General features: G+C 33.9%; 1 protein-coding gene and 1 long non-coding RNA gene across 2 annotated transcripts; both read left to right on the top strand.

The window, feature by feature from the left end:
• Positions 1–12,728: 12,728 nt before the first annotated feature.
• On the top strand, positions 12,729–15,106 carry LOC136802196 (uncharacterized). Its single transcript, XR_010845975.1, has 4 exons — positions 12,729–12,831; positions 13,875–14,051; positions 14,480–14,580; positions 14,912–15,106. It is a non-coding gene; the product is annotated as an uncharacterized lncRNA (long non-coding RNA).
• Positions 15,107–17,728: 2,622 nt separating this feature from the next.
• On the top strand, positions 17,729–26,616 carry LOC136802195 (uncharacterized). The gene is made up of 6 exons (XM_067058910.1): positions 17,729–17,810; positions 21,855–21,922; positions 22,085–22,195; positions 23,211–23,282; positions 24,769–24,856; positions 26,173–26,616. Exons 1-6 carry the CDS (start codon positions 17,798–17,800, stop codon positions 26,352–26,354), a joined length of 534 nt encoding a protein of 177 aa, XP_066915011.1. The 5' UTR covers positions 17,729–17,797; the 3' UTR covers positions 26,355–26,616.
• Positions 26,617–26,764: the final 148 nt, after the last annotated feature.

Below are 26,764 nucleotides of genomic sequence, written 5' to 3'. Positions count from 1 at the left end.
TATAATTGAGCACAAAAGAGTTTATTGGCATAGCTTTCATTATTCTAGTGTCATCTTTTAGAGTGATTTGCATAATTTTTAATTATTATACAGTATTTTTATATTTTTCATATTTTTTACTTAATTAGTTTTTATATTTATAATACCGGCTAATACCCTCAGGCGCTTTTCTTCCCTAAAAACCCCACCGCCCATAATTTTGTTCCACCATCCGCCCATTCAAGAAACTTTTGACTTTTTTCTAGGAGTTTTGACTTACCACTCGGATTCGAGAGTCTTGTTTTAATTATCAAAAATATATTAGAAATAGTTTTGGAACACCCGGTATATAAGTTGAACCTTTTTGACGACGATGTGAGGAATCAATTCCAGTTTCCCAAACATTGAAAGTTTGCTCTCTCTCTCTCTCTCAAACACGCAAAGGGATCACACAATTTTTTATACTTATGTATAAGGGTATTTTAAATACACGTTTTTTTTTTTATAAGAACATACTATATAAGAACATAAGGCTTCGAGGCCCAAAAATTTAAGAACATTCTAAGAACATACTAAGGCTTTGGAGACTTAAAAACATGCAATTTCTTAAGAAATTACATCAAAATGCTCAAAAAATGCCGAAAATAAGAACATTTTAAGAACATTTTTAGGCTTCAAATCCAAAAAACTAAGAACATCCGAAGGCTTCCAAAATTTTTGACGTTCTTATAAAAAAAAAAACGTGTAGTGCCATTTACACATTATGTTTTTTTTTGTGATTTAGGAGATTAAATTATTTAAAACTTTGTTAACTGAGGCTCAGCATATGCTTTATAGGCAATGTTTAATTTTTCCAAGAGATCAGTCTGGATATGCTTGTTAGCAGTATGCTTATAAAAATGTCTATAATTTAGTAGAATTGACCTCCATTGTAGAAAGCATTCCCAAAGTATTTAACGAGGATTTCGCACTTACGGGAATAGAAATTTCAATGTATCCTTTAATGTCCTTTGAAGCCCTATGGCCAATCTATTCCTTGATAGGGACTAAGATTCTAAAAACTTATAATTTAGATTAGTTATTATATTATTGAAAATGAAATTAAATTATAGAAATTACACGCATTTTTTATAAGAACCAGTAAATTCTGGCTCAGGCTGGGCTGTTCTTAATTTTTGCAATTTTCCATAGAAATCTGTTAAAATCTGTTAGAATTAGTGTTTTAATAATTTCTGAAAGCTGAGGCTCAGATTGTTCTTAATTGTTTTTAGGTTTTGGCCAAATTTCAGCCTCGTGTTCTAATAAAATTGTTCTTATACAAAACGTGTAATTTGTCATTCAGAATTATTTTATTTAGACTACTTAATTTTTTAGCAAAAAGTCATCACTACCGTACTATTTTGTTTCATATTTTCTGTTTTCTATGCTTTGTAAATATATGAATTGTTCGTTTTAATGTCACAGAAAAAATTTATCCGCACATAAACACAAATTATTTAAAAGATCTCTCATTTACTTTTGAAGACTTGTTAATGAAAGATTTCGAAAAAAGCAAAAATCATCTTCCAAAGTATTTAGAAAGTTTCGGAATATGAAATTTCAACATATTAGGAAGTTAGGAATTTAATTTTTCAAGCCTGTTTGAAAGTTTGAGAATGTGGTCTTTCAACTTTTTTGGAAAGTTGGGAAGACGATCTGGTCGAAAGATGTTGGAAGGTAAGGTGCACAACTTCCCAATCCTTGTTGAAAGACCAACTTTAAAACCTGTCGAAAGATGTCAGAATATGAAATTTCAACATATTAGGAAGTTGGGAATTTCATTTTCCCAGCCTGTTTGAAAGTTTGAGAAGGTCGTCTTTCAACTTTTTTGGAAAGATGGGAAGATGATCTGGTCGAAAGATGTTGAAAGGTAAGGTGCACATCTTTCCAATTTTTGTTGAAAGACCAACTTTCAACTCTGTCGAAAGGTGTGGAAATGTGACCTTCCTACATCTTTCCGACGATTTGAAAGACATTATTTCGCCCAGTGTACGTAATGATATAATCTTTTAACCATATTTGGTAAAAAAATTTGGATTTGATGTTAATCTTTACTTTTTGGTGAAAATCATTACGTAATCAAACTTACGCACATCAAGAATCGGACAGAATTCATGCAAGCGGATCAGGCGAAATAAAAACCCTAGGTAAAAAGCAGAGTAAAATGCCCGCGGCGCTTGCCATAAAAAATACTGTCGTCCCGGAAAGAAAAACAACAGTACCGAACATTTACGGAAGGGGTTAACTGCGGACGTGCTTGCGCGACAAAACAAAACGAAACAAAAAACGCAAAAATTCGAGATTCCAGTCCAATATTCCTTACGCCTGAAATGAAACTATAACTGCCTCCTCACTCGCTGCGCTCGTTGCGGTGGCAATTAAAAACAAATTTAGCAAGAGAAAAAGAAACTAAACTAAAATATTTCATTTTGGTTCGACAAACCTTAAGTGATGTGAGCAGGAGGGATTGAACTTGTTATTGACTTGGTTCCACGAACGAATCAGTTGATCTGAGTAAAGAAACACAAGAAATATACTTCAAAAATTAAAGTTTTGCTCTCTAATCTGAGTATTCAATCAAAAATCAAGAATAATTAGATCATAAAACGCCAAAGCTACAATTCTAATATTTCGACCCAAATAAATATCAATTTTGTCGAAAGAGAAATTATCAAAAAAATGATAATTAAATATTGATAATCAGGGAAAGAAATGTTCAATCGAACAATTACCTGTTTTAATGCCAAAAACAAATTAACTCCAAAGTGACACAACCTAATTTCAAATATTGCGCCAACAAAAATTATTTTGATATGTATGAAGTCGTACGGAAGATTCTCTAAATGAATTCCTCGAACAAAATCCGATGAAGTAAAAAATATTAAGTGATGAAAATAAAAGTCTTTTCAGTCAATAATCACGTTGATCCTTGCGATACGAGATGCGAAAAGTGTTTGAAGTGGGTGTGTGATCATTTACTCTTTATTAGACAACACTAAGCATTATGGGTAAATTTATGCATGAATTAATTAAGACCATATATTGTTTAATCAAAACCGTTGTTCTATAACAGCACTGACAACATAACTAACATAATTAGACCAATGTTTATAACTGGTACACACCTTTAATCAATTGTCATGCATCAATGAAGCGTGACGGGGGGATTTAATTTATATCAGCATTATTAAAACCGAATCTAAAAAAGAATGACGTTTTGATTTCATTTAAAAAATAGATTTGTTGGCTATAATAAGAAACTCAAAGAAATGCTGAAGCGACATTTAATGAAGTTTTAGTATTAAAATTGATGATAGTTCAAATTTGTTTAAAGAAAAAAGATCTAAATAGAATTAGATAAGAGCATTGTCTTTTATAAAACTGTTTATAGTTTTAATTCAGTTTGGATGTACCAATAATTTATTGCCACCGTTTCTTATCTCTGGAGAGTTAATTGAATCTAATTCCCTTTTCTGGAAAATTCCCTTTTTATACCACAAGTAGTTACTAAGCGCTCTTCATAGGTTAAAAATATTACTCTACTCAAAGGCTGCTAAATGTGTACATTAGTAAAATAACATATGAAGATCAGTATATCTTCAGATGTATACGCTTTTTATAGGAAAAACCAGTAAGTCATATGATTCGGCTGGGCTGCTTTTAAATTTATATGAGTTTTTCAGCCTTAAATGTCAATATTAATTAAAATGGAAACATGTACTTCTCAGTAATTTCTGAAATCTGAGGTTCAGATTTTTTTAAATTTGTTCTTAGGTTTTTCAGCCTCGTATTCTTATGAAATTGTTCTTATAAAAGTAAGACAAGGCACGGATGTCACTCTAAGTAGACTGTAAGTCACTCCGTTGACACATTTGTTAGCATTTGATAGAATTTTGCCTCAGATGAGAGGTCACTCTTAACAAAAATTACTTTAGGGCTTAGATCATTCCTTTTGAACGCAAATTCAACTCTATGTGTTCGTTTTGCTGCAGTCGCACCTTAATGAAAGTTATGGCTAGTGATAAACAAGAGGACTGCATTTGAGTTCACTATTTCTCTCTTGAGCTAGAGAGTTGCTTCTAGACTTTTGAAAGGAAAATTAAATTGCAGATTCTGAGAAAAACGTTTACAATTAAATCCAATAATCCTTCGTCTTTTAAACGCCTTTACTTTGAAGAAAATTTTTAAAGAAAGCTCTTTCCGCCTCAATTAAACACTCCTTTCAAATAAACGCCTCCTTTTTAGTAAGGGCGTTTATTTGAAACAAATAGCTGTGAGGATGAATAACACAAAGGAAAAATTAGATATATGACACTACTTGTTGTTAATAATTCTTTCAGTATTCAAGCAGATCTTAACCAGTTTCTACAACTATAGCCATCAGTGCCGTAGCAACTGGGGGCTATGCCCCCCCAAATAATTTTTTTCAAAAATGGTTATTTTGCAAAATGCAAAGTTTTTCTTTTTTAATTGTCAAATTTGTCATAATTGTCACAATTGAGTGCATTTTCAAGCAATTTAGAGCTCAAATTTTCAAAATCCCCCCCCCCTCGGGCCAAACCATGGTTGGCCCTTGCGGAGTCACTAAACTTCAGCCCCCCCCCAATATGAAAATGCTTCTGACGGCACTGGCCATGATATTTGGCAAAAAAGGCTTTTTACCCGTCTCAGATTTGCTTTCAATTTTTCTTTTTCTTTGGGATTTTTGAGACTCGGTTTTCCAACCTCGTATCGATTTGCCTTGCCGATTTGCCTTTCATATAGGATGTAACAAAACATCAAAATTCCACCCCACTAACGCCACCCCAGTGAAAAATATTTCCGAAAATGGCCCATTTTTTCACCCCACTGGAATCTTGTATCTGAAAATGACCCCATTGAAAATAACGAAGAACCCACACATACTCCACTCAAAATGTTCTGATTTTGATGTACCCCAGTAGAATTTTCCCATCAAAAGAATACATGTTATGAAAATGAAATACACAAAAAAGGCTCAAATTTTTTCTCAAACAAAGTAGTAAAACTGTACAACACTTCGTTGTTTTTCCACTCAAGCTCCTATATAAATGGGTCGGTTGCGGTCGCTGTCAATCGGTAAAAATTTAATAAAAGTATTAATATCTATAAGCTCATGAAAATTCATAAATTAGTATATGTACAGTGGCGCGACTAGGGGCAAGCATTCCCAAGTCGGACCCTCTCTAACGCGAGCAAAGCAAAGGCGCAAATTTTTCAAAAATTTTAGCGCTTTTACAACTGAAAACCATCAGTCTCACTGCACTGCTAATAGGCAAGTATGCCTTGCACAAAATCGGGCACAAAATCAAACATTGACAATTTACTGGCGAGTAAATCTTGACTTAACTTAACTCAGAACTACTACGTTTTTGAATAAAATACCCTAGTTGTTTTAGAAAGCTGAGGCCGAGAGCTTTACAACCGTACTAAAGTTTTTGGTCAAAAGCCATTTTTAGAGTCAAATTATCGTTATTTAAAAATTGATTTTTATCGAAAAAAAATGGGAAAAAACGCCACTTTCAAAAATCAGTGCGCTGTCGAAGGGTTAATAGAAAATGGAACATACAGGAGCATCCGGCGACCTATATCGGCGACATATCTCTGCTCTTCGACCATAGTTAACCTAGCTTTTTGGATCTGTTGTTCTGAATACTTTGGAATCCTTACTCCTACAAATATCTATGTGCTGTTCTCTTAAAATGTCAAATTAAATTTAGGAACCCTTCTCATAGATATTTGAAACTGCTGTTCAACTAAAATCTACTTCCTTCTCCTAAAAATATCAATTCTGCAGTTCTGTACTTCCTCCGCTTTTCTCATCTGCTGTTCTACCAGGTTCTACCCTTGTTCATTCTCTTATCTATTTACCACTTGCTGACTTATTTTGTTGAAAATTTATCTGTTAGTGTTTTGCCATTTTGCCTGACCTAGAAAATACAATGTGCTGTTGTTCATTGAATATTTACGTGATCATCTAAAAATTATTATTTGATGATACAGGATGATATCCTTCATCCAAAAAATACTACCTGCTGTTCATTGATGATCTCTTCTCCTGTAAACGAACAGCAGATAATTTGAAGAAAACAAGCCACCCTAGAAAATTGGATGTGCTGGTTATAGTTTCAAAAAAAACACCACCTGGCAAAGAACAGCAGATATTTCGTACAAATGGCTCGAAGGATGCTTATTAACATAAAAATTTGACATGAACATATTTGCCTGAATTCATTTATATTTATATTTTGAAATTTTTAAAGTTACAAAACTTGAGAAAAAAAAGGAATGGTTTTAGCCAAACAAGAGAGTCGAAAATCAAAGATTTTCCTATATCTTTTTGGAAATTAAGTTCATTATGTCTCTTTTACTATCAGAGGAACGTCCTTAGATACTCCACTTTCATTTTATCTCCTATACAACAGTTGAGTCTCTAGTATGACTCAACTTTTAACCATTTTATGTTTTAGTTTCGAGAGAGACTTTAAATTCAAATTTAAACTAATCAACTTTTTTTTACTATTCGGTCGCATGCAAGATAAAAATCTCTGGTCTTTTCAACTTTAAGAAGAGATTTAGACACTAAGATTAAGGTCAGATTAAGGTGTTCTTTTTTAAACATTGAAAAGCGAGATATTTTTTGTATCTCTAAAAAAAATTTTTACTTGGAAAACGTGACTCAAATTTCCAGTCAATATTCCAAAAAGGTATGTTATTGGGATTTGTCTCTGAACCAAGAATCTTGGTGAACTCACCAGGAGACAAAATAGTTTTTAAAATAGGTAATTTTCCAACATCGCCGGAGGAACCGAGTAGCGAGTCTGAATGGTTCCAAATTCTTTATTAGAAAGTCATCACTCTTCGTCAATAATTTTGAGCTCTCCTCATATCTGCCACTTGAACCCTTTGTCTAAAGGTTTTTAAGTAACGCACTTGATTTTAACTATGATCACTCCTCAATAATACGGTTATCTGATCTTGCCTAAAACCGTACTTATACAAATCTAGGGTTCACCTTATTGGTCCGTCCATTAATAAAAGTAACGAAAATTATTTTGATGATGATAAAATTTGATAAAATTCTCATGGATTCAAAGTTTTTGATTTTTATTTCTGATAACGGACAAAGGGTGTTGAGTCAGAGGTATTTTTTAGCGAACGTTTCTAAAGAAATCAAATTGTATAAGATGACATTTTAATCTTATAGTACCAAGGTATTTTTGATTCAATTTAAACTAACAGTACCCTGCTTCATTAAATTGTCACGCATTGGAGCTTTTTACCAGTACGAAGTATATTCTCAGCAAAACTAGCCATAACTATTGGATGACCAAAAAAAGTATAAAGGTAGCTGCGTCTGAAATAATGTTAATTTTTATTAGATTATTTTTCCTTTGTAAAGAGGAAAGGTAATTTGGTATAGGTATAATTTTTAACTTTGGTTTAGTAGTTCTTAAGTTAAGCTTTGGAAGTCAAAATTCACTTTTTAAAAAGTTCAAAAATAAGTCTTAAGTCATAAGGTATTACTTGAGAACCACTGACAGAAGCAGCCACCGACCTAAAATTTGCAAATATCTGTTCTGATTTGCCAGCTGGAAGGATTTCCACGAAATTAAGAACAGTTCCTCGTTTTCCAGGCGAGAAATTTTTACTTCAGAACAGTTATATTTTTCCAGCTAGGAGGTAAAAATACTTTCAGAACAGATACGAAATTATCAGGCGATTGATTTTAGGCGAGTTAACTGTTCTTATCTACCAGGGCTGACAAAATCTTATAAGAACAGATCGCTAAATTCCAGCTTGACATTGAAGGACTTTTAAGAACAGAAACTTAATTTCCAGCTAACAGTTCGAACAGATCCACAATTTCCAGATGTTTTGTAGAACAGATGGAGAATTTTCAGCTGCCACTCCAGGCAACCACATTCCGGACTTTTTTTTAAATCCCTCAGAACAGATAGGAAATTCTTAGACACGTTATTTATAAATATAAGATATCAGACTATTTTTTCATAAGAACAGATCATATTTTTCCAGCTGGTCCCAATCTTCAGTAGAACAGATCATATTTTTCCAGCTGGTCCCAATCTTCAGTAGAACAGACCATATTTTTCCAGCTGGTCCCAATCTTCAGTAGAACAGATCACTTTTTTCCAGCAGACTTTTTTCTTTAGTTCGGTAAGAACAGACCGCCATATCCAGCTGGAACGTGCCTTCAGAACAGATATTTTGAAGTCCTCCTTCGGTGGATGCTTTCGCACTGAACCAAAGGCGCTCAATTAGATTACATCCTTTTCCGTAAAAAATGGAAAAATAGTACCCATGACTTAAGATCTTACTCTACCTTTTATTCTGTTTGTTCTGATCATCAATTTATCTCTGCTAAAACAAAACTTAGCTCGGAACTGCAAAACCTTCTAAACCCAACCCATTAAAGCAAATAGATTGGAAAAGCGTGTCTGGTGACTTGAATTTGCGTGATCAATATGCTGTTGAGGTCTATAACACTATAACAGATTCGCTGCACTTTCCACTTCTCGAATCACCTCCGATAATGTTGATATGACATAATCTCAAGAAAATATCTCTAGCCTATCATGCAAGACCAACTAGGAGGAGAAAGGCTGAATTAGATCAAGCAAAACAGACTCATGATGCTCATCTGAGCGCTGAGGCAGCTTTCATATCTGTTAAAATCGATTATCTTTCCAATCAGCATATAAACAAACAAGGCTTATGATACTTTGCGCAAAGTAACGGAATTTTGTTGCGTCTTTATCTCTTTTCTCTTTTTCTTAAATCAGGGGGTAATGTATATTTACAAAAACTGATCCTTTTTAACAATGTTAAAAAGATTACTAGACAGAAAATCAATGGATTAAAATTCCTGAGAGACTTTTTTTCTGTATTCCAAAGAATTTTAAAAAAATTTATTGAAAGAAAGCTATGAATTTTCAAGTTACAAGTTATAGTAACAACTAGCCATAACTTTCATTAAGGTGCCACTGCAGCAAAACGATCACATAGAGTGGAATTTTCGTTCAAAAGGAATGATCTTAGCCCTACAGTAATTTTTGTTAAGAGTGACCTCTCATCTGAGACAAAATTCTTTCAAATGCTAACAAATGTATCAAGGGAGTGATTTACAGTCTACCTAGAGTGACATCCGTGCCTTGTCTTACACTTTTTTATAAGAACAATTTCATAAGAATACGAGGCTGAAATTTGGCCAAAACCTAAGAACAAATTAAGAAGAATCTGAACCTCAGATTTCAGAAATTACTGAGAAGTACATGTTTCCATTTTAATTAATAATGACATTTAAGGCTGAAAAACTCAGAGCAGCCCAGCCAGAATCATATGACTTACTGGTTTTTCCTATAAAAAGCGTATATATCTGAAGATACTGCTCTTCATATGTTATTTTACTAGTACACGTTTAGCAACATAACTGTTCGAAAACTTCGAGTAGAGTAATATTTTTAACCTATGAAGAGCGCTTAATAACTACTTGTGGTATAAAAAGGGAATTTCCCAAAAAAGGGAATTTCCTTAGATTCATTTAACTCTCCAGGGATAAGAAAAAGACAAACTGACATTTCAAAATGAGTAATCAGATCAAAATATCTCCGGAAAAGTCTTTTTGATGATGATAAAACAATAGAGAGACCATAAGAGGGGGGGGGTTGTACTTTTACGGTATGACGGGATTGGCCCTTTTTTAGAACGGTATTACGGGATTTGACAAAAAAAAAAGACGGGAAAACGGTATTTTAAAATCAGACAGTGACGGTATTTGGCCATATTTTTTGTCATTATGCCGGTATTTGAACCTGTACAAACCGGTGTGACGGTGTTATTATTTTTTTCAATTTTCGGGATTCCGAGATTCAGCAAAAATTTTGACGGGAAAACGGTATTTCGAACTCCTACAAACCCGAAGGGGGTAAGATAAGAATGCTACCGTTAAGCGGAACTAAAATACTGAAAAACGCGCAAAATTATGAGATGTTTGCCCAACTTCCTTATGCGTGAAGTTATAAATGCCATCCTCAGAAGCTTTAGGCTTCCTCCGGTGGCAATAAGCCTTTCACCGTTTCATAGAAATAGGCCCTGAGCGGCCACAACGACAAAATTTCTCATAACAATATTTCAAACTCTCACAACGATATTTTAAACTCTCACAACATACAATATCAAAGTTCTCACAAAAATATCAATATTCTCACAACCACAGGAAAAAATAATCAAATACCAAGGTTCGGGAAATATATGAATACATATGTGGAAAATGCTATATTTACTTAACTGATCACTAACTAGGGATCGTGCTAACTGTCCCTAGGTTGGGATTGGGATATCCCTAACACATTATCCGGATGTAGATTAATGGTAAACATGATCTGGATGTTTGTTTTAACTAACTGGTGAAATTGAAATTTCACCATCAAGAAAATGCTATTCCCGAATTTTCAAATTAAAGATCAGTTTGTGTTTCTGCTGCAAACATCATTCACGAATTAAATCCTGATTTATAGAAAGATGGTAAAATAATTAAATGTATTCGATCATTCTGTGAGCATTGGTTCGATAGCTCTCATTCGTTCTGACATGTACTTGCGCTACTTTGAGAATCCCGGCACTTTTGTCACAACAGTGGAGCTGCACTAGAAAGCCAACTTAATGACCTCAAACCCGTCTCACCGATCCACTGAGCCCTTGTGACGAAAGTCCATTGCGAACGAATGAGGCAGCCCTAGCGGGACGCCTCACTTTTAGCGTTGTGTTACACACTGATCGAATACACTCTTGTTTTAACGGTTTGCTTTACATACGACTCGAACACTTTTGAGTGAAAAATCACTTGTGGTTTTTTTCTCACGCATGCGTAATACAAGTTAGGGAAATCAATCTTCTCTAACCTGAAAATAATTTTCCCGAACTTAGGCTCTAATTTGTGACAGTTTAAAATTTTTGATTGAATTGTCTTATTTGAAGGTTTGAAAAATAAGCTCTGATTTAGTTCATTGTTTAAAGGATACACTCAAATTAAAGAGTTCGGGAAATCGAATTTCCCAATCTGGGAATTATATTTAGAGATATTGTTGTGCTACACTACGGCATTTTTTAAAGTCTAAAGTCAACAACGAATGACGGAAGATTCTTCACATGGCTCCATGGTGCAGATAAGATGTGGTATTGACCTTTTCTATCTTTTTTTTCAAATAAGAAAGGTGACATTTCCACGGCAAACAATTCACCAGCCCACTCACGTGACACCTTACGTTGTTTATGATTTGAAGCCATTTCTATATTAAAAGACAGCATCCACCTGTAAAAAAATTCATTGAATTGACGATAATATTCAGAATGATTAATTTTTCAACCAGGAGATTTCGGCTATGTTTTTAAACATTTTAACTATGTTTATTTACCTTGCCATTGCTTTCATTTTTTCCTAGGACAACACTGGGCGAAATCTTGTCTTTCCATTTTCGAAAGATGTTGAGAAGATCAACTTTCAACAAATTTCCAAAATTTTCGAAAGATGAAGTTTCAAATTTGTTGAAAGATATTGGAAGCTCATCTTTCGATGTCTTTCGACTTTTAGGAAGATGAACTTCTCTATTTTTCCAAGATTTGGAAAGACGAACTTACAAGTTTGTTGAATTTTGTTGAAAATTCATCTTCCAACAACTTTCTATTTTTCGAAAGACGAACTTCTCTGTATTTCAAAAGTTTTGAAATATGAACTTTCAATTTTTCAAAAAGATGTTGAAAAGTCGTTTATCGACGTCTTTCAACTTTTCGAAAGATGAACTTTTCTGTCTTTCAAAAGTTTCGAAATAGAAACTTTCAATTTTTCAAAAAGATGTTGAAAAGTCGTTTATCGACGTCTTTCAACTTTTCGAAAGATGAACTTCTCTGTCTTTCAAAAGTTTCGAAATAGAAACTTTCAATTTTTCAAAAAGATGTTAAAACTCGTATATCGACGTCTTCCAACTTTTCGAAAGGCGAACTTTTACACTTTTACGTTTAATGTTTAATGTTTAATATTTTTTAAATACACGCTTTTTTATAGGAACAATTTTAAAAGAACACGAGTTTGCTGATTTTAATGGGTTTTAATTTTAATAGATTTTAAGCCATTTTAATTTCTTAAGGAAAAAAACTAATCGTAAGAACATTTAAGCCTAAAAACCTCGAAAAATTAAGAACAGTCCAGGCCGTCCAGACAGCCCAGCCTGAGCCAAAATTTTCTGGTTCTTCTTATAAAAAAAGCAAAAATTTTGACGCTCATCGTATTTCGAATCGTATTTCGACGTCTTTCAACTTCTCGAAAGATGAACTTCTCTTGGTTTTTCCATGTTGCTGAAAGAAGGACGCGCCAAAACGTTTACGAACCAAAGTCCGCACTGATGAATACCGGGGATCAAAAAGACTATCTGAAGCATAATTTTTGACGTTTAAAACACAAGAAGATACTAAAATATCTAAATTTCTTGTAAAATGAAATAGTTCTAAGTGTATTACATACACAGTTTACGGTTAAATACTGTAAATATAATATCCACATCATTGGAAGTACTTTTGCAAACCCCCGGAAAAAAACTTAGATTATTTTCGAATGTTATGATTTATGATTGCCGGCAAATTTCTTTTTGAAACTGGAAGTTGTGGAGTGGAAGGCAGTGTTTGTGTGACGAGGAAGACAGCAAACCAAAGCAAGCCAAAATGCAGTGCAAATGGAAACTTTATTCTAAAGATATGAAATGGGAATCAAAAGATGCTAAGGTGAGCTCCTTTTTATATATTTCTAATCATCAACCACACTTCAATCATACTTTTTGTGTCCAGTCTTGACACAAAAAGTATGATTGAAGTGTGGTATGTGTCTGTATGACTATACATACACATGGCTACACCACAGCTTTTCAAAGCTATGGGCAGTTCCAGTTATAGTCTGTTAACCTCCAGTGGACAATGTGGATTTTCCACAACAATTTACTTTTGAAAAACTTCAGGGTATTAGCCTCCCAGGGGAGGCACTTAGGCAAAATTGGGTATGTTTCGCTGCTGGTGACAGGGTCCCATTTTTAGGCTCCATAGCCATCAGACGGCTGACCAATTAAATCAGAAAAATTTCAAAACAAATGAACTACGCAGCTCTGCTAGTAGTAGTAACTCTACCATTTTTGTTTTGATTTAATGTTGTATTTTAATGACCAACCAGCCAGGTCAATCATTCGAGAGCTATGCATGTTAGCCTCCACTGATGCAAGTTGCCCAATCTCACGGTATATGACAGGTTCCCAAAAATTTAGATTTTTGATTATTTTGGACAATCTTTAGGGTGGAAATCAGAAAATCTTTTAATTTTTCATCTACTTTTATTAATTTTTGCCACTTTTCAGGGTGAAAATGGGAAAAATTTTCAATTTTTCGTTCTGACAGAGAGTCCCAATTTTGCCGAAAATTCATATCTCACAGGGTCCACTTTTCAAACTCCAACAGCACATCCCTGCTGGCTTGAAGCAAACCCTTGAAAGTAGGTTTTCGACCGTTACAGTGACAGATAAAAAGAATATAATCAGATAAAATAATATCTGGTCCCTTTAGAACCTTTGAATTTTTCATCTTTCAATAGGAGATTACAACATTTTAGGAAATATTTTAGATAATAAATTTCTCTGACAACCCGCAAACCAATTTTAAGATTTTTGTAAGGAAATCAAATTCACATACTAACACACCAGTGATGTCTTGTACTAACTGCTTGATCCCCCTGGACCAAAGCTGGTCACTTTTGTTTTAACTAGTTGTCTTTCCATTTTCAGGAGATAAAATAACAGTTGGTTGGTTGGAATGCAAGCTGTCAGATCATTTTATTTTGGAAAATTCTTATTCTGACTTCCCTGTTAGAATTAATGAAGATTTTGTCATAACATGGTTGAAGTAAAAAATGATGTTAAATTAAACTCAACGTGGAATATCAAATGATAACATAGCTGAAGGTAGGCCTTTTAGACATAGTTTTTTAGTCTAAAAACAAAGAAATGTTGACGTTTTTGTTTTTGCTATGGAACTGAAAAAGATGACATGATTAAATACACATTTTTTAATAAGCAACTCCAATTTTCTGGTCAGGCCTAGGGTTACTTAGCATTCTGGTCCATTTTCTGAAAAAATTGCTTTGAATACCCATAATATTATACCATATTTATGTGTATTGGGTCAAAGGGCTATAGTTTGCCATGGTTAGATCATCTAAAACAGCTGTCACTTTTCGAGATAGTGGAAAATAATTGACAAATTTGAGGCCTCAAGCCTTAGCAGCCTGATTGCTTATAAAAAATGTGTAGAACAGAGAAATTACTTTTTAAACTCTGAGGTGGCAAGCTTTACAGTGTGTCAAATTTTCATAAAACTTTCATGTTTATAGGATACATTGAATGTGTGTCGACATTGAGCCATTGAAGTTTTGGGGATTTCATTGAAAATAGATTCATTTTATCCATTGAACAAGGAACAAAATACAACACGGTAAGTATTTTTTGTAATATAATCCAGTAATACAAGACTATTGATGATACTATTCCATTGTACATCAAAAGAAGCTAAAATTTTGTTACAGTACACAAAGTCTTGACCTAAGTTCAAAATATTTTTGAAAATAGGTTTTTGTAACCTTTTTTGGAACTCTTTAGAAATAGAAACAATCTGAATAATTTGTCTTACTAAAGGGTCTTTCTACTATAGTCTACTGAAAGCTGTAAATAACTTATCAACAATTTTACAAACCTCTTTTAGTTATAATACACCATTTTGTATGCCTGGATTTCAATACTGATTCAATTTCTATTTGTTTTGTTAGGGTCATGACGTAAGGACAGTTACTGGCTGATTTTGAAATGCACTTGAAAAACGATGCTGCAAAACAAAAATGTATGTTGCTGCCATGCAATCAAGATATTTATATGCTTCATGTGGTAGTTCGTTTCAACTTCGAAAATAATAACTTGGTAATATTTTCATTGCAATAATTGGTTGCTGAATGATAGAAGGTATTCTTGTAATTGTAAGAGTCAATCTGTACCATCTTCAAGGGATTAACAATACTGTACCATCACGTGTTGTATAGCACAATAACCTCAGTCTAATAAGTGAACAACTAAACTGAGGACTGGAGTGAGATTGTGGGTCATATTTTTGGAAAATATCACTGTAATATAATTTTATAAGACCCCCTCCCATTTTATGAATTTTTTCTGAAAAGGGCTTAAAAACCTTCATTTTCGACTACTCTAGGTCCCAAGTATATTATAAATTATGATAAAATATTGCAAAATCTAATAAAAGTGGGGGTCTGAATAACAAGGTGGAGTTTAAAATTTTCGGTCTGGTTCAGATTTATGCTTCTTTTACTGTGTAGATTTTTCGTTGGATAATGTGTTTAAGGTTTGAAAGTATTCTTCAAAAGCATTCAAAAATATCCCAGAATATGTTAAATTGAGAAAATGGAGAGACTTTTGGTTTACCCCTGAAATTAATTTTGTCAAAATGTTGGAGTCCACAATTTTTTTTTTAAATTACAAAGTAGGTGGGACGTTTTTTCAGACTAGGGCATTTTTGTAAAATCATCTTAATATCAGTTTTTAATAATGACTTGTACTTTATGGTTTTTCTACCCTCCCCTATAATTGAGCACAAAAGAGTTTATTTGGCATAGCTTTCATTATTCATAGTGTCATCTTTTTAGAGTGATTTGCATAATTTTTTAATTTATTATACAGTATTTTTATATTTTCATATTTTTTACTTAATTAGTTTTTATATTTATAATACCGGCTAATACCCTCAGGCGCTTTAATCTTCCCTAAAACCCCACCGCCCATAATTTTGTTCCACCATCCGCCCATTCAAGAAACTTTTTGACTTTTTTCTAGGAGTTTTGACTTACCACTCGGATTCGAGAGTCTTGTTTTAATTATCAAAAATATATTAGAAATAGTTTTGAAACTACCGGTATATAAGTTGAACCTTTTTGACGACGATGTGAGGAATCAATTCCAGTTTCCCAAACATTGAAAGTTTGCTCTCTCTCTCTCTCAAACTCGCAAAGGGATCACACAATTTTTATACTTATGTATAAGGGTATTTTAAATAGTGCAATTTACACATTATGTTTTTTTTTTGTGATTTAGGAGATTAAATTATTTAAAACTTTGTTAACTGAGGCTCAGCATATGCTTTATAGGCAATGTTTAATTTTTCCAAGAGATCAGTCTGGATATGCTTGTTAGCAGTATGCTTATAAAAATGTCTATAATTTAGTAGAATTGACCTCCATTGTAGAAAGCATTCCCAAAGTATTTAACGAGGATTTCGCACTTACGGGAATAGAAATTTCAATGTATCCTTTAATGTCCTTTGAAGCCCTATGGCCAATCTATTCCTTGATAGGGACTAAGATTCTAAAAACCTATAATTTAGATTAGTTATTATATTATTGAAAATGAAATTAAATTATAGAAATTACACGCATTTTTTATAAGAACCAGTAAATTCTGGCTCAGGCTGGGCTGTTCTTAATTTTTGCAATTTTCCAGGCTTAAATGTTCTTGTGATGTTCTTAGCCGCTTAGTTTCTTTACTTAGAAATCTGTTAAAATCTGTTAGAATTAGTGTTTTAATAATTTCTGAAAGCTGAGGCTCAGATTGTTCTTAATTGTTTTTAGGTTTTGGCCAAATTTCAGCCTCGTGTTCTAATAAAATTGTTCTTATACAAAACGTGTAATTTGTCATTCAGAATTATTTTATTTAGACTACTTAATTTTTTAGCAAAAAGTCATCACTACCGTACTATTTTGTTTCATATTTTCTGTTTTCTATGCTTTGTAAATATATGAATTGTTCGTTTTAATGTCACAGAAAAAATTTATCCGCACATAAACACAAATTATTTAAAAGATCTCTCATTTACTTTTGAAGACTTGTTAATGAAAGATTTCGAAAAAAGCAAAAATCATCTTCCAAAGTATTTAGAAAGTTTCGGAATATGAAATTTCAACATATCAGGAAGTTAGGAATTTAATTTTTCAAGCCTGTTTGAAAGTTTGAGAATGTGGTCTTTCAACTTTTTTGGAAATTTGGGAAGACGATCTGGTCGAAAGATGTTGGAAGGTAAGGTGCACAACTTCCCAATCCTTGTTGAAAGACCAACTTTAAAACCTGTCGAAAGATGTCAGAATATGAAATTTCAACATATTAGGAAGTTGGGAATTTCATTTTCCCAGCCTGTTTGAAAGTTTGAGAAGGTCGTCTTTCAACTTTTTTGGAAAGATGGGAAGATGATCTGGTCGAAAGATGTTGAAAGGTAAGGTGCACATCTTTCCAATTTTTGTTGAAAGACCAACTTTCAACTCTGTCGAAAGGTGTGGAAATGTGACCTTCCTACATCTTTCCGACGATTTGAAAGACATTATTTCGCCCAGTGTCAGAGCACCCTAAAACATCCAATTTCTTTGGAAAATGGGTCAAAAATACTCTTAAAATGGTGAAAGTAAAAACATTTTAAGAACATTTTAGGCTTTAAACTCAAAAAATTAAGAACATCCAAAGGCTTCAAAATTGTGGATGTTCTTATGAGAAAACGTGTATATTTATGTTTTGTTCTTTTTAATACAGATAATGGATTTTATATAAACGATGGACTCTTCATAAAATCTAATGGCACTGGATACGTTCTCAAGCCGTCACAGATGACAACAAAAGGTACTTTTTGGACCTACCTTGGAGGTCCTATAAATTATCCGATGTCCGTCCGTTCGTTCGTTCGTCCGTCTGTTACCAGCTTTCCTCGAGATTGGCTCATTAGTTTTTTCTGATTTTTGGCACAATGATGCAAAATGGTAATGCCCAAAATCTGACGGAGCCCGATTTTCGAAAAAAATCATTTCCGGCCGAAAATGCTGGAAATATGCCGGAAAAACCGGTTTTTTGGCATTTTCTCAAGATTCCATCATTAGTTTTTTCTGATTTTTTGCACAAAGATGTGTATTAGCAATGCCCAAAACTTAGCCGAGTCCGATTTTTGAGGAAAAATCTTTTCCAGCCGAAAATGCCGGAAATATGCCGGAAATCGCCGTTTTTGCAGATTTTCATCGGACTTTTTCCTTATAATTGGTTGTTTTTTCACACAAAAACATTGTTAATAGCAATGTCCACGATCAAGCATGGTTCAATTGTCACCAAAACTGATTTTTGAAGCCGGAATTTTCTAAAAATCGCCAGAACAGCCGATTTTCGCCGGAAAAACGGTACTTCTTGAATTTCTCGAGCTGTACTTTACATTTTTTTATGAAATTTTGCACACTGATGTAAAATGACAATACCTAAAAAGTGACGGAGCCCGATTTTCGAAAAACATTTTTTTCCGGCCAAAAATGCCGGAAATATGCCGGAAAAACTGTTTTTTTTGCATTTTCTCGAGATTTTATCATTATTTTTTTCTGACTTTTTTCTCAAAGATGCGTATTAATATTGTTCAAAACATGGCCGAGTTTGATTTTTGAGGAAATTTTTTTTTCCGGACGAAAATGCCGGAAATATGCCGGAAATCGCCGTTTGTCTGGCTTTTCATTGAACTTTTTCCTTACATACAATTGGTTGTTTTTTCATTCAAAAACATTATTAATAGCAATGCCCACTATCAAGCATGTTTCAATTTTCAATAAAATTGATTTTTGAAGCCGGAGCTATTTAAAAATCACCGGAACAACCTATTTTTGCCGGAAAGACAGTATTTCTTGAATTTCTCGAGATGTACTTTATATTTTTTTATGAAATTTTGCACACTGATGCAATATGACAATACCTAAAAAGTGACGGAGCCCGATTTTCGAAAAACATTTTTTTCCGGCCAAAAATGCCGGAAATATGCCGGAAAAACTGTTTTTTTTGCATTTTCTCGAGATTTTATCATTATTTTTTTCTGACTTTTTTCTCAAAGATGCGTATTAATATTGTTCAAAACATGGCCGAGTTTGATTTTTGAGGAAATTTTTTTTTCCGGACGAAAATGCCGGAAATATGCCGGAAATCGCCGTTTGTCTGGCTTTTCATTGAACTTTTTCCTTACAATTGGTTGTTTTTTCATTCAAAAACATTATTAATAGCAATGCCCACTATCAAGCATGTTTCAATTTTCAATAAAATTGATTTTTGAAGCCGGAGCTATTTAAAAATCACCGGAACAACCTATTTTTGCCGGAAAGACAGTATTTCTTGAATTTCTCGAGATGTACTTTATATTTTTTTATGAAATTTTGCACACTGATGCAATATGACAATACCTAAAATGTGACGGAGCCCGATTTTAGAAAAAACATTTTTTTTCCGGCCTAAAATGCCCGAAATATGCCGGAAAAACCGGTTATTTTACATTTTCTCGAATTTTCATAAAAAGTTTTTTCTGATTTTTTGCAGAAAGATGCGTATTCGCAATGCTCAAAAAATGGCTGAGTTCGATTTTTGAGAATTTTTTTTTCGGTTGAAAATGCCGGAAATCGCCGTTTTTGCAGATTTTCATTCGATTTTTTCCTTGTATTTCTATGTTTTTTCACACAAAACATTATTGATAACAATGCTCACCATCAAGCATGATTCAATTGTCAATAAAACTGATTTTTGCGACCAGAACTTTCTATTTATTTTTCCCCTAAAACCCTTCCCTCTCCCCCCATCAACAATCAATGATGAATTTATTGTGTTATGCATTTTCGCTAAACGCTACATTTTTTGACTGATTTTTTTCTCCTCGCATTGCGATCCAACTTTCATCATCAGGTAGGTCCATTCAGCATCTAGCTTGTTTTCTTTTTTATAAGGCGAGACCAATTTAATTTGTTCTTTTACGGGCCAAGCTACCCAAAAAAGAGGGTCGGTCGGTCGGTCGGCGAAAATATAAAAATAAAAGTTGAATTTCTCCTATAAAATCTCCTAAAAAGTCAGCAAAAACTACTACATCTTGACAAAAATGTCAAATAGAGAATAAAAAGACACCAAAATTTTGGCAGTCTGTAAAACAATGAAAATAAAATGTTCTAAAAAAATCAATTTAATTTTATCTCGATTTTTGAGATTTCAGGGTTGGTCGGGCCCGTAAATCAAATTGGTCTCGCCTAAGCATACAAAAACTGGCTCCGAGATGATTAGATCAATACTGAAAAATGCTTGAACGATATATCCTTGAGCAAAATTTTAAACAAGATTCTGTAGCCTCAAAAAATGTAGCTTCAAGGTAATGCTTAGACTAGAGTCCAGTGAAGCAGACTAGAGGATATCGCTATCTTTAATTTTTCACTTTCGTTTTCAAAAATCATAAAAAAACAACCAAACAAGAAGTACCACCAAAATTTGAAAAAAGTTGGTAAGGAACCATGGTCATGGTTTTATGTTTGTTTTTCTCTAAAAAGGGTCTGGATCTAGTGGCATGTATTTGATACTACCTCAAGCAAAGCCAAAAAGTGGAGTCTACCAAATTACACCGGGCCACTTATCAGCGCCATACAATCTATCAAAAAGCTATAAGTCTACTAAGCCCCCCGGGCTAGGTAATCCTTAGTATACTCTTAACCTTTACCACGCCTTCTCTTTGGGAACTTCACCCCGTGCACGCCTTGTCTTTTTGGGAAAAATGACAGTTTTACGCTTTCCGTCATAACTTTTGATCTACTAAACCGATTCAAAAAAATAAGCCCATTCTGGAAAGCCCAACTATCCTGCTTTCTAAAAATGTTAAAATAAAGGATTTTCCTCTATCAATGGTGACACAGTAGCCTTCTGCCTTAGAGTTGAAAAAAATTCAAAACGCAATTTGTCATATTTTTCAAAATTTTAAGTTCCGGTTAAAAAAAAAGTGGGGAGAACATTTGCGATACCATAATTTTCTGGCTCATTGTTTCCACCATTATAACTACAACTGCTAGCCAAAAAATCACAATTATACCTTTACTAGAAAAGGCAGAATTCATTTTTAGAAAACCTTGGTTTTCGAGAAAATTTCCACGTAAATCAGAGGCACGTAAGGCAGAGGCCCCTTGAGGTAATTTTTATGGGAAATATCACTAAAAACAGCTAAAAATGACTTTCCTATCATCAACCAGCATGAAAGCAATAGAAATAACATAGTATATACACTTTGAAACTCTTTGCAGCCTTATCAGAAGCCTTAACTTGGGTTTCGGTGACGGTCGATGACGGCCGACAAGCCTCCAGTCCTCACCCTTAATGTACCGTCATACTAAAGAATAAGGAGGCAGAAACTTACCTCAAACACTGACTAAACTACAAACAAGCAATACATAACATTTCCAACCAATAAAACAAACCATTTTCCAATAAATAAACATAAAAAGTTAGTTACAGCAGTCAATGAGCTCATAATTTCCAGAAGAATATTTTGCCTGATTTTCCAGTTTGTTTTGACAGTTAAAATCGAAAGTAGGTGGTTTCAAACTATTGAAAATAGTTTGTTTACATTTTCTCTCCGTCATATAAGACATTTCCCGGGATTTAAAGGCGTCTTTAAGGCGGTAGGGCGGCTTTTCTTAACACCCCATGAAAAACGTATATTTACGGCCTCGGCTATATATTAGAACGTAAATTTACGGCCTCGGCGTGGTAAAGGTTAAGTTTTTGCCATATAATATGATATATGCTTATAACTTCAATTCTTATTAAAAAACATTTCTTTTTATAAGTATGCTGATGAGGAGGAAAAATTAAAACTTTATTGAAACTCTATTTTCTTTACAGGATCTACATATCACCCTCAGATGACGAAACCGGCTACCGGTGATTATTCACAAAGAATAAAAATCGAGGTATTTTATGAAATCCCTTTATTACTAGCCATCACAAAAAAGTCTCAACTGAGTTGAGAAATGGAATGGAAAATCTTATTGTTTGATTTCATCAGCAAGAAAATTTCAACATTTCTATGATTGGTGAATATTTATTTTTCATTTACTCTTCGTATTTTACAGATCTTATGTGGTCAGTTTGTTGAAAGTGAACATTTTACAGACCTACCAGTTGCTATAGAGATGGAAATTATCGGCGCCGTAGAAAAAGATTGTCAATCTTTTTACACTGAGGTATAAATGAGGCTCATTGTAACCGCACTAAACACTTTTTAATTTAGCGAGGAACTTGCTTTGACGAGACAATAATTTTTTTTCCTTCTGATAAGAACTAATTTGTAAAAAAGTTGTTTTTTTTTCCAAAAATAGTGAGTAATTCAGACAAAGCTAAGGTTTTTTTAGGAACTTACATTGGCGTGACGAAATTTGTCAACATTTTCTAAATTGGCCAAAATAAATTTCCTTGAGGTATTTACTAAAAGACGCCAGTAGCTGGTGCAGAGGAGCTATCGCAGGTGGTCTAAGGCGTATCCAATTTCTTGTAGATGAGTTTTTCTATTATCGTAAATTTTGAACAAAACTCCTAGAAAAATGAAAAAAAGAGACTCGTTCGCAAACTTTACTCAACGCAAAAATTTTAGATTCTCGCTTTGCGAAGAAAAGGCTCACGCAAAATTTAATCGGATTATTTAGAGCGATAGATGGAAAGTCAATCAGGCCTTTTCATATTTTTATTTTGAGTGAAACGACTGCCTCGTTTTGAAATCACTACCAAGATGATTTCACCCATTGAGTTTCATGCCCAAAGGGCTAGAGGCGAGACTCCTGGATGGGAAATGATACCACTTTTTTTCCCATTCAGAACGCCCGTGCGTAGTTTTTACACAAACGCCGGATTGAAACTAAAATCTATCGCTAGTTTTCAAAAAATGTACTCCTCCAAAACAAAGGAGCTATTAGATACAATCCGTCGTCATGATTACGGCAAGTTCTATGCGCATTTTGGATGTGAAATAATTGCCTTCAATTTCTCTTGCCTGGGAAGGGTTAAAGTTTCGCCTCTTCGGGCTTGAAACTCGATGATTTCACCCCTTGAGTCTTCAAGTGTAACTTTTGTTAATAGAGCATTCTTCTTATGAGTTCCTCTGGGAATCAAAAAAATATTTTGAAAATAAGGTAAGCATCACTCGTTACGTAATTCATGGACTCCGCCTGCTAAACATTATTTACTTCTATCTATTTTTTCCAGCCGTCAAATAACCTGTTCAATCCTGTTTGGGAACGAAGCACTTTCACTTTCGATTTATCGTTACCCTCAATGGTATGTACTTTTAAGGGGAAACCAAAGACTACTGATATGGTTGTGATTTTTGACCTTCAAACTACCTTTGAATGGATAACCAGAGATAAAAAATAAAACTTAGCTCAAAGATTCCTTCCATGGTCCCTGGTAAGATAACACCAAATACTTATAAGAAACAATATTCTGAAGAAGATATATGACGATTTTAAGATTTTCGTACCTCACACGTACCTCATGTTGAAATTCCATTGTTTTCAAGCAGGGAACTAAAAATTACAAACTATCTTGAATTTGAAAAGCAAGTAGCCAATGAAATTTGGAGGTTCTGCTAAGGACTATGGTAGGACTATCTTTTAGTTGATTATTAGTTGAATTTCAATTTTATCTGGTTATTCCTTTAAGAGGTCTTTAGCAAACCACCACAACTTTCTCGTGCTTTTTTGTAATTCCATCTTACCATGGTTGTGACTTCAGCGAGATACGAAAATCTGTCAAAAATAACTGGAATTTGATAAGGGTAGCTTTTCAAATCCTACTAAAATTCGGAATTCCAGAGGGGTTTAAACCTGAAATCGCCTGGGATTCCAGGGGATTACAGCATTTCTAGCCACAGAGGGATTGACGTCCTCAACAGGGGATATACGGTTTTTTCTGGAAAAGCCCAATTCCACCTTATTGTTGTGACTTCAGCGCTTACTTTGTCGTTACGGTGATATATATTACTTTCTATGTGTATCCAAGCGTCGTGCGCTTTTGGTATGAAATAAGTGGTTTCGTTTCCCCAATGGAAAGATTCAACTCAGGTTTTAAACTAAATGTTTCCCTCAAAGTTTTTCTTAGAATTTGACGCTTTGAGTATTAAGTTCATTAGGGAGTGGTCAGAAAGTATCTACTAGGGGGATGGAGGATTCTAGGGGTGTCAAAAGTTTTTCCCACCCTTAGGGGAGGGTCTGAAAAATAATTCATGTATTTAGGGGGGGTTCTATATTAGAAAGGGGGGGGGGAGAAAAATGTCTTGACTGGTTAGAGGGTTTGAATTTGTTTTGAGGATATCAAGGGGGGGGGAGGTTGCGAATTATTTTTGGAATTTTTGAAAATATCCTCCATCCCACCCTACTACAATCAGCGCCGAAATATTTGGCACAAAAGGGGAATTCCCTCCAAAACTTTGAAACCGCAAGTGATTTTAAGTGCCTTGAAGTACAGTTCGGAAGTAGAATTTTAACATTAGACTTAAGACTTAGGATCTCAGGATATAAAAGCTCAAAAATGTTCCAATAAGGCTGAGAATATAGCCTGGAAGCCACTTAACCCCTCCCAAATCGAAAACTCCAATGAAGCAAAGTGGAAGTACTGAAACTGCAATTCTCGCCCGACCTTTAAATTCTGAAAAACGTTAAAATACCCAAAATTGCCAATATATTTCAGCGCTGATTGTACATACCTTCTGACTACTAGGAAAAAGTTGTTGATGAAATTACATTATGACTCTCTTACATTTCAGTGCTTGTTGCTGGTAAAGGTTGTGATTGTGTCACGTGTCAACCGATTAGTTTATCAGACATGCCTGCCCGTTGACCTTCTAAAGACAGGTAATTTGTTTTGATAGAATTGCCCTGGTACTAAAATCTCGGATTGAGGTCATCCCTGAGTATTTCCATGGTCTTTTTGTCTTTTAACTACCTATGGCTATTTGTTGGTGAAATATCCTTACTAATTGTCATCATTATCAATAAACATTTTAAACTTGTCCTTGGAACGTTCTTTTTAAAAGTTTTCCCTTCGTGTGACTGGTTAGAAGCAAACAAAATTGTTGAATATTTTGAAGGCCCCCCTATGTGACATAATCACTTTCTTTCACTATGTTATGATATTTCTTCAAATCCTTGGATGAAGATCTTTCATTTAAGATAATTGCCCAAACTATTCATATAATTTTTGGATGAAAAGAGATGGTTGCACGTTAATTTTTTATGAATAGTTTTGGGCTATTCAGCGTTTTATTACTCGTTCTGTTAATTCTGTTAGCTTAAGCCGTCAGTGGAAAAACACGCTGGATCTTTCATTTAAGGGCTCTGACTATAGTGAATTTTTCATAATTGCCGTGTTTAAAATGTGTTTTCAGACTGATATAACCAACAAAACTATGGCATGTTATACATTTTCTGTTAGAAAAACTATTCCTGAATCTGAAAATTCAAAAATTGCATTTAAAAAATTTGATGAAGAAGAAAATGAAGACTTTTGCGAGGAAGAGTATTTCAACTTTAAAGAGCTTAGTTTCGGCGAAGAAAAAACATTTTGAAAATCTTTTCGCATTACATGGTGTATCTTTTACCGAACAAAAATTTTTGCGGAAAATTTTTGTAAATGCTTCTTTGTCTCGAAATCTTCAAAATAGTGGTTTTTCATCAATTTTTCATCTGGATTTTGCTTAAAAAAACAGTCATAACTTTTGACACATCTTTTTAGAAAAAATTTCCGCAAAATTTAAAATAGTTCAATTCTTTGCGGACAGTATAAAGAAATTTTGAAACAAAATAGTTAATTACCCATTAAAACTAAGTACTTTTTGTAAAAGAGGGTGATGCAACATATTATTAACATCTTTTTAAAGTTCATAACGTCATTTTTGCAATAAAATTCTTAATTACTCTTAAGGGATTCGATTAAAAAGCAATTCATAAAGGCAATTCTTTGTTAAAAGTGTTAAGGAACCTGAAATATAACTTTTATGTTCAAATACCAAAATCAACTTTTGGACTATGGTCAGAGCCCTTAAGCCATATTTAAGCTCCTCAATTTTTTAACACCAATGGATGTGTATAATTTACTTAAATTTCAACGGCTGATCTTTGCAAAACCTTTTTCCAAATTAAGTAGGAGATGTTATCTTAATTCTTTTCAGGAGTCCGATACATTCCAATGAAATCACCTACTGGAGTTCTACGTCCCGAAAACGGAATATTGGTGCATCTTTCACATGGCGCTAATGTCAACGATAGGAAGCGTATTAAAAGCACAGAATTTTGCGACTCAGTAGATGCATCAAGCGAAGTGGTTTACCGCTCGAGACTGCTAACTTGCTAATGATCAAGTAGCCAGTACCTCAAAGAAAACCGGGATTTTTCACTTTCCCGTTTCTTGGTTGGTTGGAACTTCGATGACTTTCTCAAATCCTTCAAGTGTTCTGACGCGAATTCAATTTCCTGACACTGCAAGATCTTGCTTTGAAAGTTTAAAATGACGTCAAGAAATTGAATGTTTAGAACTGGCCTCGTATCATTCGAAAAAGTTGCACAGTGGAATAAACGTTATTGCGTAGAATAAAAACCGCGATGTCTACGTATAGCCTAAAGATTAACTCATTGAAGACTTTTAGAATCTTTTAGATCTTCATTTGCTCAATATGATCAGTTCTCATCAGCTGGTGAGAAGAACACGTGAATAACCTTGAATCTATCGTGCTGAACATGAAACCAATTCTTCTCTTCAGCTTT

This window comes from Clytia hemisphaerica, unplaced genomic scaffold, assembly GCF_902728285.1.
Source record: "Clytia hemisphaerica strain Z4C2 unplaced genomic scaffold, Clytia hemisphaerica genome assembly, whole genome shotgun sequence".
Classification (NCBI taxonomy): domain Eukaryota; kingdom Metazoa; phylum Cnidaria; class Hydrozoa; order Leptothecata; family Clytiidae; genus Clytia; species Clytia hemisphaerica.
The sequence above is the reverse complement of the archived record's forward strand: the minus strand, read 5'-3'. Positions and strand labels throughout refer to the sequence as shown.

Coding starts and splice junctions, on each gene's coding strand:
- LOC136802195 (XM_067058910.1), top strand. Junction 21,923..22,084: donor CACAAAGAATAAAAATCGAG/GTATTTTATGAA, acceptor CGTATTTTACAG/ATCTTATGTGGTCAGTTTGT. Junction 23,283..24,768: donor ATTTATCGTTACCCTCAATG/GTATGTACTTTT, acceptor CTTACATTTCAG/TGCTTGTTGCTGGTAAAGGT.